The sequence below is a fragment of the Serinus canaria genome, chromosome 8, assembly GCF_022539315.1.
Source record: "Serinus canaria isolate serCan28SL12 chromosome 8, serCan2020, whole genome shotgun sequence".
NCBI lineage: Eukaryota > Metazoa > Chordata > Aves > Passeriformes > Fringillidae > Serinus > Serinus canaria.
In genome coordinates, this window is record NC_066322.1 from 23,485,709 (window position 1) to 23,497,595 (window position 11,887).

General features: G+C 46.4%; 1 protein-coding gene across 1 annotated transcript; it reads left to right on the forward strand.

Moving 5' to 3' along the window:
• Positions 1-248: 248 nt before the first annotated feature.
• TSEN15 (tRNA splicing endonuclease subunit 15) lies at positions 249-11,595 on the forward strand. The gene is made up of 4 exons (XM_009088435.4): positions 249-439; positions 1,059-1,140; positions 2,473-2,608; positions 11,156-11,595. The coding sequence occupies exons 1-4, from the start codon at positions 284-286 to the stop codon at positions 11,358-11,360; spliced, it is 579 nt and encodes a 192-aa protein (XP_009086683.1). The 5' UTR covers positions 249-283; the 3' UTR covers positions 11,361-11,595.
• The last annotated feature ends 292 nt before the right edge of the window (positions 11,596-11,887 follow it).

Genomic DNA, 11,887 nt, shown 5'->3' on the forward strand with positions numbered 1-11,887 from the left:
TATTTCTGGTAAAGCAGCCCAAGGTGCTTTTAATGGCAGTACCTTGAATGCACGTCCCTTATGCAGTCCAGCAAAGCTCTGGACACTGCAGATTGATAACTCTTTAGAGCCTTTAGGAGAAGGGACCGCGAAAGGAGTACATGTTTATATATGTTTATATATATATATATATATAGAGGTAGGAACGGAGTGGCGGCGGAACTGTCGTGGCGGTGCGGCAGTTTCCGGGGAGTGCTGTGCTGCGCCGCCCGGAGTGAAGCCGCGTTGCACACAGGCGGGGAGCATGGAGCCGGCGGCCGGGCCGGGCTGGAGGGGCGATTGCCCGGCTCCGGGGGTCACCGATCCGGGCCAGGGCTCCTCCGCTGCCGGGAGGGCCCCGAGGGCACAGGGCAGCTGGTCGGGGGTAGCTGGCGGCAACTGGATCACGGCTCATCCCACGGTAGGCCGGGGCGGAGGTCCCGCGGTGTCTCGGGGGACCCGCTCTCCCGGGCGGACCCTGCAGGATTCTCCTCTCGAGGTGCACGTCGGGTCCCCCCTGGAGGGTTCTGGAAGGAGATGCCCATCTAATCCATGATATTTGGTTTATCGAGCCCGTGGGGTAGTTGGGGAATGCCACTGCCAGCAGGGGCGGAGGTTTATAAATCATGGGATCCCAGCTGGGAAACGTAAATGCCTTAAACTTCGACTCCATCCTAATTTTTACCACACCGAAAACATGGAGGTGTTTAATTTGGCCATCGTCTTACCTTGATGTGTTGCAGCAAAAATAGGTACAATTATTTACCCCGACATAGGTAAAATTCCACAAAGCTAGAGCTGTTCCAGAAATAGCTGAGACTCCTCTTGTGTTTGTTTATTTTGCTTGCTTTTTTTAAGTGCTAAAATACGGGGAATGCGGAAAAAGGAGCCTTTGAGATACTGTCAGGAAACAAGTCCTGCTTTCTGATTGCCTTCAAATTGGTTTGAAGCTCCAGTGGTTCTGCTGGCTGTAGAGATGGTCTGTGCATTCTTAGTATAACCTGTACTTTCCTTTATTAACGCTCCTCTCTGGGTCTCAGTTCACAGAAATGATGTCACTTGATGTGTCTGACAGCACTCAAGTCTACGCTGCCTTTTTGGTGTACCTGGACCTCTTGGAAGGTAAATGGGGGAAGTGGCTGGATCCCAACCAATGCCTCTGCCCTTAGGTGCTGTTAAGTTCATTGTTTGCACTGGGACAGGACCTTTCCTTCCAAAGGCCTTGGGGCCCATTTTGAGAGTTTTTGTGCTGGAAGTTTCTATCCTCTGCCTCCCTGGAGCCTGTGCAGAGATGAGGGGCCGTTTCACTCAGCACTTTCTGGTGGAGGTGTTCAGGGAAAAGGCAGTCAGCATGGAAATAAAAGCAAAAGAGGGGTAGGGGGAGGAAAAGAAATGTCAGAAGGTGAACTGACAAGTTCAGTGGTTGAGCTTGTAGTAGTCCTCACCTGCAGATTAATGTGAAATTACTCAATCATATTGTTTCACAAAAGTCACCATTCAGCACATGTCTGAATCTTTTGTGCTGGCCTGTTTTGTGCTGGAATGTTTTCTAGAAAGGGCAGTGGTTCCTCTAGCAAAGAAGATCATTTGCAAGTGTGGTAGCAGTAATTTATAACCATTGTAGTAATACTATGAAACAATATAGTAATTTATACAATAAATTGTAGGTGTTGTGCTTAGGGCCATGGCTTGGTGGAGGACCTGGCAGTGTCAGGTCACTGGTGGAACTCCATGATCTTGGAGGGCTTTTCTGGCCAAAACGGTCCTGTGAAATCCAGTGTAGGCTGCTGGTGTCTGCTCAGAGTGGAGCAGAGTTATGTGATATATAAACTTCTGTCTGGCTTCTTCCAAGTTGGCTTTATTGAAAAGGGACTGTGAGTAGGCAGCCAGCCAGCCTAAGAAAAATATTTCAGTTTTGCTTGGAGCCTGCTGCTTCTCAAGGTCAGGGAAGGGAGGGATTTTACAGTCCAGGAATTGCTGCATCTGTTGCTGTTATACCTCTGAAGAAAATGCCTTAATAGGCTTCAAAAGAAGGTTTCTGTAGTTCTGCAGCAAAAACTTCATCCTTATCCCTTCAAGCAGGAGGTTAGAACTGTGTATGATCATTAACCATGCTTCTAGCACCTGCTGCTTCACAGATCAGGGTGCCGAGTCAGGTGACTAAAGCTGTGTGGTTTTATCTTCTTTGTGCCTTTTGCAGAGCAGTTTTGTCAGATCACTTCACCACCCCTCAGTGCAGCTCTGGAGCCAGCAGGCTGCTCCTGCTCCTTGGATTTCTTTAGCAGGATTGCTTCTCAGGAGGGGAATTTGGCAGATGAATGGAATTTTCCTGTGAAGAAAAGGAGGAGGGAAAAGAAAACTTCAGATGTTAACTTAGATCCTGCATTTGTTATTTGACTGATTAAAACTTGTGTTCTGTGTTCTGCCCCTCTCATCCCCCACGAACCTTTCCAGGGAGGAGCTGGCACGAGGTGCAGCCGGTGGGCGTGGCAGAGCTGCAGCTGGTGTGTTTGCATGCCCGAGCCAGGGAGCAGGAGGGGCTCCAGGTGATGGTGCCAGTGCCTGCACACATCCTGATCAGCCACGAGAGGTGAGGGTGTGCTCACTGCTCGGTTCGGGTTACCGCTGACAGAAATGGGGCACAGGTACATTTTACAGGCTGGGGATGGCTTGGTCAAGAGGGCAAGGAGGAGGAAATGGAAGAATATCAGAGGAAAGCAGCCTGTCAGCCTGTAAGCAGAGTTATTTTGGGTTCTGCAGACACACAGGCAGCTTGGAACATCAAGGAAACCTCAGCTTTGCATCAGTCTCTGCTTCTCCCTGTCTGGAAGTGCTTCTTGGAGGTCAAGCAGAAACTGATGCCCACTGATAAACACTTCCTGTTATCTGGACTTACATATGTGCTAGGAGATAACAGTGGACACCAAAGTATGTGTTTGAGAGACAAGATTAGAACACAAGGCCTTCACAGCTTATGTTCTGAACATTCCTGTGCTGATTTTGTACTCTTGGAAATGTATGATGCTTTCTGAGTTACTGGACTTCAAAGGACCTAAGAGGAAAGAAATCCTCTTGGAACTGCCTAAGAATCAGCTTTTTTATTGTCAGACTTGTGGATAAGCCTTGTATGGTTTGCTTTGCTTTTGTTTTCAAGCTATAATTTGGCTACTTTGAACAGGAAACTACTCTCACTTTACATCCAGTCTCACGTGCCTGTGATTTTTGGCTTGATTTCCTAACACATGCAAAAGCAATTCTTCAAGCAGAAGACAGCACAGCCATGAATTTGTTACATTACAGATATTTACAGCCTAGAACACTTCCACTTCAGTAGTTTTAGTCTCTTTTAACTGGCCCCCGGAGCAGCCTCAGCCACAGGGTATGATTTACTCTCTGATAAAAGCTGCCTTCTCTTACTGGTATCTGCCATGATGACTCTGAAAACCTGAACTATTTCAAAGGCATCACAAGGTTGTACATTTTTCAATTTCTTCTGTTCCCACTCTAGCTAGGAGCTGGCTCTAAAAATTTTTTTGCTGCTTCCTCTTGCTGTGTGGGCAGCAGCCTGACACAGTGGTAGGTAGTTAATTAATTGCACTTATTAGGTGTGTGTGTGTACTCTAGGAGTGATGGTTTTGCTTTTTATTTTGGAATTTAGAAGTGTCAGATCAATGTCTCACTAACAGACTTTTCTCATAATTTTGCTGTTTGTTGGGTGAGGGGAAGAAGATTATTTACTAGGTATTGGTGGGGTTTAGTACTGGTTTTGTGCTGAACAAAATATTGTATTTGCAAGTTATTGGTCAATTACTCCTGAGGGCTTGGAGATGTGATCTGCACAGGAGAGGAGAGCTGCTGAGAGGCCTTGCAGGGTGAAATGCTGGGTGTCATTCAGCCTGTCTGCAAGCAGATGTGTCTGTGTGTGAATGAAAGGTACGTGCTGCACCTCTCAGCTCAAAGGTTTTAGGGGAAATAGAAGGCATCAGTGGGATCTTTGAGGAATTCTACCTACATGCTGAGCTGTTGTGCTTGGTTAGTATAGTGTGTTTGCACCTGGGCTGAAAACTTGGATTCCTGGCATTGGGTAGAGGCTAAGAGTATGTTCTGATTGATTTTTAATGACAGACATTCCACTGCATGCATGTCCTATCTTAGTCTGTGTCATTGGAGCCTTTCACGGGGAGCCTCTGCACTTGTTTGTTCTGTGGTGATGCTGTTTGCTCTGCCTCTGGCACCGGAGTGTCTGGAATCCAGTACTGGAAGGATGTGTGCTGCAGAGGCAAAGAGTGAATGCATCACATTGATTAAAAGTACAGTTTGTAACCAGGCTTTGCTGCAGAGCAGTGCCACAGGGTGTGTTGTCACTAAAATGAGCTGAATCCCAGGCTGCAGTGCCAGGTGTGTCCATAAAGGCCTGTATGTGTTCAATACCCATGGATGTTGTCAGGCTGGGAGGTTGTATTTGTGTACAACACTTGTGTTTGGTGTTGAATGTGCATCTGCATTTTGTTCAAAGCAGCACTTTGTGGTTTTGTGTTACCTGCTAAAAGCAGGGGAGGAGGTGTGAGTACAAGTGAGAGCAGCTTGCTTAGTGTTGAAAATAAGCCCTTGGAGGGATTTGGGAAGGTGAAAATGTTCTGTCTCTATTCTGGGCCTGGAATTGTGCTAACTGCAAAAGAAGCCAGTGACAGCAGCATTTATGGGCAGCACTTCCTTGTTTAACCAGTAGGTTTTGGAAGTGACACCTTGAAATCAGACTTCCATTTTCATTCCGCTCTGTGTTTTTCTTATTGGCAGAAGAAAGGAAGTGATTCACTGGGAAAAAAAATGGATTTTAGTACTATGAATGTGCTAAATACATCTCACATTTTGTATTAGTCAGTCACACTTGTGGGCTTGGTCTTCCAGAGAAATATAGTGGTGGTTCTCTGCTTGAAATCCATGTCATCCAAGCTCTGCCTTCCCAGGTGTCTCATAAAGTTCCCAACTTGGCTGCCCCTGAGAAGTGTGTCCTTAAAAGGCCACAGGAAGATTGCTGTGGAAATTACCAGCAGGACACCTAGGCAAATGACAAATATGAGTGCCCTACAAAAATTAAAACCCATTCAATGTTTTTTAGCCTATTACAAAATTTCCTCATGTCCAGCTGGGGCATGACAGATAAGTGCTGAAGGCAAAAGCTGTTCTGCTTCCTAAGCTCACTGTCCACTTCTGCAGAGCTGGGTGGAATCTGCTCATCCAGCTGTGGCTACACAGGAACCCACTAAATTACAGAATTATGGGCTGTGGAGGAGAGTCTTGAGAAGTGGCTTTGTGCTCTGTGTGTTCTTCAGATGAAGATTGCTAAATCTTCTGTGAGCAAAGCCCTGGGGAATATGATGCAATTTTTGTCTGTCTTGGCCTGCTGTGACCCACACACAGCTGGCTGAGGCTTGGAGAGCCTCTGAATTCAGCAGGGACTCCTGCTTGTGGGAGGAGTTTGCAGGTGCATAGGCTGGGCTGTGTTTGCTGCTCACTACAACACCTCAGAGCATGCCAAGTATCTCATTGTCCATTCCAGAACTGTGGCTCCCCACTGTGGAGGAAGCAGTGAATCCTGGGAGTGCTGCTTCAGAGCTGGCAGAAATAACTTGCATAAACCCAGCTCAGCAAGTTAGGAGAGCTCATAGTGTTGGCAGCTGGATTTTCAGAGAGCCTGGAAAGCCTTGAGCCTTCAGGGACCAGGGAGTGAGGTCCCAGATCTAATAGAGTTGGGCACTGTCTGTCCTAGACAAATAACTCTGTCTGAGCAGAATGATGCAGATAAACTGTCAGATTAAAGGACACGTCACTGCTCTGTTTGTATTTTGTGTACAAGTGCTGTAAATGAAGGATGAAGTTGCCTGAGGTCATGGAGACCTGTGAAGTTTGGGAAAGGCTTATTCTGTTAAAATGCTAACTTACTTTAGAAGAAAGCAATACATGAATGTTTTGTTTTAAAGCTGATAAGCATACTGAGAAGGAAATCTGAGGACTGGAATTTACTGTCTTCAAAGTCTGTAGACTGTGAAATAAATCTTGCTATAAACTGAAAAATCCTGTTATTTTAAAGCACTGGAAGTGTGACGTGAATCTTGCATCCTCTTCACAGTTTTGTCAGTAACTCCCTTGCTAAAAGCATAATTTACTCATGCAGTAAATCACACATTAAAATATAATTAGTGGCTCCTAAGTGTAAGCTCTTTATTAGTATTTTTATTTAATTTTTTAATTCAATATTTTAAATAAGATTGCAGCTCCCGCAGCAGAGTGGGTTATGCAGTACTGTGGTTGAACATCCAGTAGTAAGTGTGTCCTGTAGAACTTTGCTGAACTTTGATACCTCCCTTTTGTGTGGTTTCTCTTGTTTTCTTCTTGAACTTCCATGAAAAAAGATCTTTAATATTCCTCAGGGCTTCAATTCCTTCTCCTGACCAATGTGGCATGTAGTGTTTTATTTGCATGTATTTTTTTCTTTCCATTACAAAAACTGAGTTTCTTCTAGCATTCCCTGTTTGTGTGTTTTGGGAACAAATCCCAAGGAATAGTGGTGTGCATTTACACCTCCTTACAGCCCTATGTGCTCCTTCCCACATATTTCTAGGCACTGGGTTCATGCTGCCTGCCCTGCAGTAGGGTCTGGAGCAGCATTCCTGGTGGTGAGGTGTGGTGAAGTTTGCAGTGCTGGCTAAATCCAAGGAACTGTGCCCTCTGGGAGGTTCCTGTGCCATGGTGCTGGCCCAGGCTGGGACAATGGCACGCTCCAGTGCCTGGGGTAATGATCTCTGCAGGGGCACAGAGACCAACTTGTGTGCGCTCTGCAGCCCTGCCTGGCCAGCAGGGGAGGGAGCTGTTCAGGCTGGCCAAGCCTGCATGGAATTATTCATCCAAGTATAAAGGGCAGATTGAAGCCTTTGGCTTTTATGGGATGGAAGGCAGTAGTTCCATTTCAGCTCAATGGAGCTCTATGCTACCTCCATAAAACTGCTCTGAGCTTGCAGAGGGATGCTGCTTCTCAGAGGCATTGCATGGGATGTGTCTCTGAAATGCTTTGTTCATCACAGAACTTGCTGCTTGAATTCTTTGATTCTGCCCTTGGTTGATTTTTGCAGTCAGTTGAAAGCTCAGGGTCACCAGCTGTACACCTGGTGTTTGTTTGTTAGGAGCAGATATTGGGAAACACAGCACAGATTTCTGATGGGTGTTGAGGGCCTACATAGTGCAAAATTAAGGTAGGGGAGGGATGCAACATTCCCCTCTGCTCTCTGGGTAGATTTGTATGGATTTTCTTGTTTTGTTTTGGAATTTGTTTTATTTTAAAGCTATTAATTGCCACAGTAATAGAAGACTGGGTCAGTTCCGTGCCATCATTAAGTTTGAATGCAGCAGTAATGACAGATGCAGGATGACATTGCTAGTGCTGTTCCCTTAGCTGCAGTGCTCCTTGCACAATGTTAAGTAAGTTAAGCTTGCTCCTATCACTAATTCCTGGGTAGAAAAAAGCAATCCCTACTGACTCTAGTCTGTATCTAGGAAGCCTTTTCTGAGCCCTTTTTCTAATGCAAAGTGTTTTAGAAATGCCAGCTCTTTGGATAACAGAATGTTTGAGGTGAAGTCCTTTGCACCTCCTGGAGCATGAGGTGAATGTGAGTTTGCTTCCTGGATGGGAAATGAGGGCTTTGTCCTGCTTGATTTGGCCTGCTGGGAGCAGATCTGGATTTGAGTGATCAGGCAACTGAGTTTTCACTGGGACCCTGCAGAAGAGCAGGAACTGTTTCTCAGCTGCACCTTTTCTCATGTCACGTCTCTCCACTCTGCTGAAAACTGGCTGTGCAGACAGTGGAGTGGGCATGCTGGAATTCCTGTGGAAAAAGAAGACCCAGAGAGAGCCAGGCCATGCCAAAGGCTTGACCCTACAGCTTCTGTGGGTCTCACACTGTTGGAGCACAGCTGGGGAACCAAGCCCAGAGTGGTCATGGGCCCCTTGGTGTCAGTGTTCTGTCAGTGATCACTAATTCCAGAGTGTGTCCTGGCACAGCTTTGACTCGGGGAAAGGCTGCTCAGGGTGCTGGAGAATGTAGGTGGTTGAGGCTGTTGGCATCTGTCAGACTGCTGGATGCACTGAATTCCTCTGTTCATTGATGCTTGACGCTTTCAGAAATGTTAAATCCATTTTTATTTAAGCAGATTCATCTTTTATGGTTATCATCACCTGTATGGTGTAGCAGATTTTACTGGTCACTAATGAGCTTATTGATAGCCATTAACTGGGTAATTTAAATCAGCTGACTCTGTTGGGGGTGTTACCATGTGGGCTTCTTGCCTAGGACTTTATTTCCATCATTGACTGCAGCTGTTTAGGAGATGGGCAGCCTTGAAATAAAGGGTTCTTGCCTTTCTTTATTTTTCCATAGACAGTATTTGATGCATTAAAAGGATTACAAAAGCTATACCTTTCCTGCAGTATTTCATCTTCCTGCTCATGGCAGGCAGCAGGCACGGTAAAATCAGAGGTCCCATGGCTCCTTTCAGTGTCTGCTGATGCAGAGGAACGTTGTGAGCAGGAGAGGCTGGACAGAGAGGCTGCTGGGGATGCCTTCAGGGGAGGAGGGCAAGGGATGTCTGACACAGACTTCCTGAATTCCAAAGCTTATCCCTCTAAAAGATAGCCTCTCACCGCTTTGCAGATGTGCTGCAGTGCACTGATGCTACTGTGGTATGCATGAATGAGAGCCCTTGTCTTGGGGCTGCCTGTGTGGGGGGAGGGGGGAAGGGCAAAAGGGTTCATTTGCAGTTGTCATTCCTCATCTGTGGACAGCAGAGTTAGCAGATCATCCTGATGCAATGGTGTGTCTTTGTGCTCCTTACATAAATCCTGGAGCTCGTGTCTCCTGAAAAGGAAGAAGAAATGTCATTAATCTGTTGTCAGGACCTGGCTGCTTTTGGGATCATGGGGCATCTTTGAAGTCCTAGTTGCTAAATAGGGGGAAATAAAATCTCAGGTGTTTGTGCTTGGCAGTATAAGAAGAAATCATGAGTATCAGAAATGTAGATGTGTGGCCTCACTGTTCCATTCCTCCTCTTAACAGTCTATCAGGAAAACCAGTGACAGGTGTTAAAAAAAATAGGAAAGAGCTTCTGCCCTGGCTGACAGGTGAATCCAGGCCTCTGCCTGTGTCTGCTCTCAGATACAGCATTGTCCACACTCAACACAAGTTGTTTTCTTTGGCTCCCAAAATATCTCTCCTGGGTAGCTGTGCCCTTTAATTTGTCATTTTATCATTACTTCTATATTGCATTCACAGGAGGAAGAGAGATCAATGTCCACTGCTTTGTGGATAGTTCTTTCCTCACGGGGTCTCTGCCAGCAGTCTGCCAGCTTAGAGCTTTCTCCAGACACTTGGCTGCTGAGGGTGGGGAGGCCCTGGCACAGCTGCCCAGAGAAGCTGTGGCTGCCCCATCCCTGGAAGTGTCCAAGGCCAGGTTGGACGGGGCTTGGTGCAAACTGGGATAAGGGAAATGTCCCAGCCCGTGAATGGAACTGAGTGAGCTTTAAGGTCCTCTCCAACCCAAGTCATTTCATGATTCTGCATGTGACTTTTAGATCCTTGCTCTCTGCATGTGTCAGGAAGGAGATCTGTCATCTTTTCCTGGGCTCTGTCCCCTGCCAGGGTTTTGGCAGGACATTGTGCTGCTGGGGGTACCTCTGCACAGGGGCTGGAAGTGACAGGAGTCAGAGGTTCCGGGTAAGTTACCTGCCAAAAAAACCTGCAGACAGAGCCTGCTGAGGTGGCAGTGAGCACAGGAGTAGATGTCCCATTACCTGAAGGAGTTTCTTGCATTGTCTCTGCCAGTGGCCAGCACAGTCTCTCTCACTTTGTTGTGTTGTTAGGAAATGTGCTGGTGTGGGAGGGCTCGGATAGTGCTTTTCCCAGCCGTGGTATCTTTGTGGCATGAAGTAAATGTGTTGTGTTGCCTTGCTGTGTGTCTGGGCCAGTGGTGCAGGCAGGAGGAGAGGCCCTCCTGAATTTACCAGGCTGGATTATGCACAGCTCAGAACACAGATGGATCCTTAAGAAGGTCATGGGCTTAACAGCGAGGCTTTCCAGGCTGCTGCTCATTCTCTGCCACGTTCCATTTGGCTTTTATTAGAGGATCAAAGGGGTTCTGAGGGAAGATGGTGATTGAAGTCTGAAAGCTGCTGCCTTTAGACAGAGCCCTGTTTTCAGCTGCAGTGCCTCAGAGCTGCCTGTGCTCTGCTGGGTGAGCTCTCCAGGGTGCATGAAGCCAGGACTGGTTTATCCTGGTACACAGCTGAACTCCCCCTGGAATGTAACCTGTCCCAGCAATCTCAGAGGAGCCCTCTTGCACCTGATGTGTGGGGGCAGGGTCTGTCTCTGGTCACCACACTCCTTCAGAACTTGCTCCCCAGTCAGACCAGGAATGCAGGGACTCCAGGGATCAGTGTTGTCCTGAGCTCTGAACCATAAAGTAACTGGCATGCTACTCTTAGAATAAGCTAAACAGGAAAAATTGCATAACTTTGTCTTGAGCTTTTAAGGAAGACATTATTTGGGCTGACTGTTCTGAAGAAGAGCATTAGTCTTGTGGCTTCTAGTCTAGACAGGGAGGTAGAGAAACCTGGCTTGGGCTCCTGGGCCTTCCACAGTCTGGCAGAGACCTGTGGCACAAGGACTGGAAGACTTACCTCTGCAAATGGAACACATCTTAATTATTCAGTCCTCCAACTGAACACCAGGTGTTACTCAATTAAATTTCTTATATAAGTCTGCTGAAAGCAGGGCCAGTAGAGATTGCTATGCTGGGATTGTGGTGGATAAGGGATGGCTGAGGGACATGCATGTAAGTACACCTAAACAAAGCTTAGAAGCATGTGTTGAGCCATTTCCAGCAGAGATGTGTGTAACTGACTCTGTTATTTTCTTTTGTTGCTTGATTATACAACTTTGGATTTTTATTAGAAAAGATATTTGCTCACTTTAATGAAGATGAGTTTGCAGAGTGAAAACAGACTGGATAAAAATGGTGCTATTCTACCTTTGTGCCATTGTAGGTGGTTGTGGATTCCTCTCTAAGTGTTTTTTTTTTCCTCTCCTAGGTTAAGGGAAATACTGAAGAAAGCCTCTCTGCCTCCAGAGGATCCTGACACCCTGCTGTCAGTTACTTTGGCCATAGTTGAGACAGACTCCACAATAGTCTACTATAAAATGACTGATGGCTTTGTAATGCCAGATCCTCCTGGTGATACTGAAGATGTGGATAATAAACAGTGGAGGAAGAAAAGAACGAAACTTTTCAAATGATTGGGCAGAGAAAACAGAACGTTTCTTGAACTCCTGTGCTCATACCCAAACAAATTCAGGAACTGTTGGATGTGAATAAATGGTGAACTAAAGTCTGCCTTGGCATATCAAGGATGTGTTCAGGGAGAACAAAGGCTCGTGCAGCTGCACTGTGATGAAATGCCATTTGAGGTATGAAGTAAGTCATTCAGTGACACAGATCAGTCCTGACTAATAAATACTCTTGAGAAGTGTTTGTAAAGCCTGTGCTTCTTCTTTATCTGGTCAGGCACACAACAGAATAAACACATCCTTACCCATACTGTAAATATTGGTTACAGGTAAGTCTGAAGGGCTTGTGGCAGGGCTGAAGGGTTTTGTAGTTTACAGAGTCTTAGCCCTGTCAGAAGCACTCATGCTGCCCCCCAGGTCACGTTTCTGAACTTGGCTTTCTTCCCTCTGCTTTTGGAGAAAAGGCTCTTCTACAGAAATACCTTATTTTAATTTTTTTCCCTGCAGGGGAAAACTGATCATAGCAGCACCAGAGG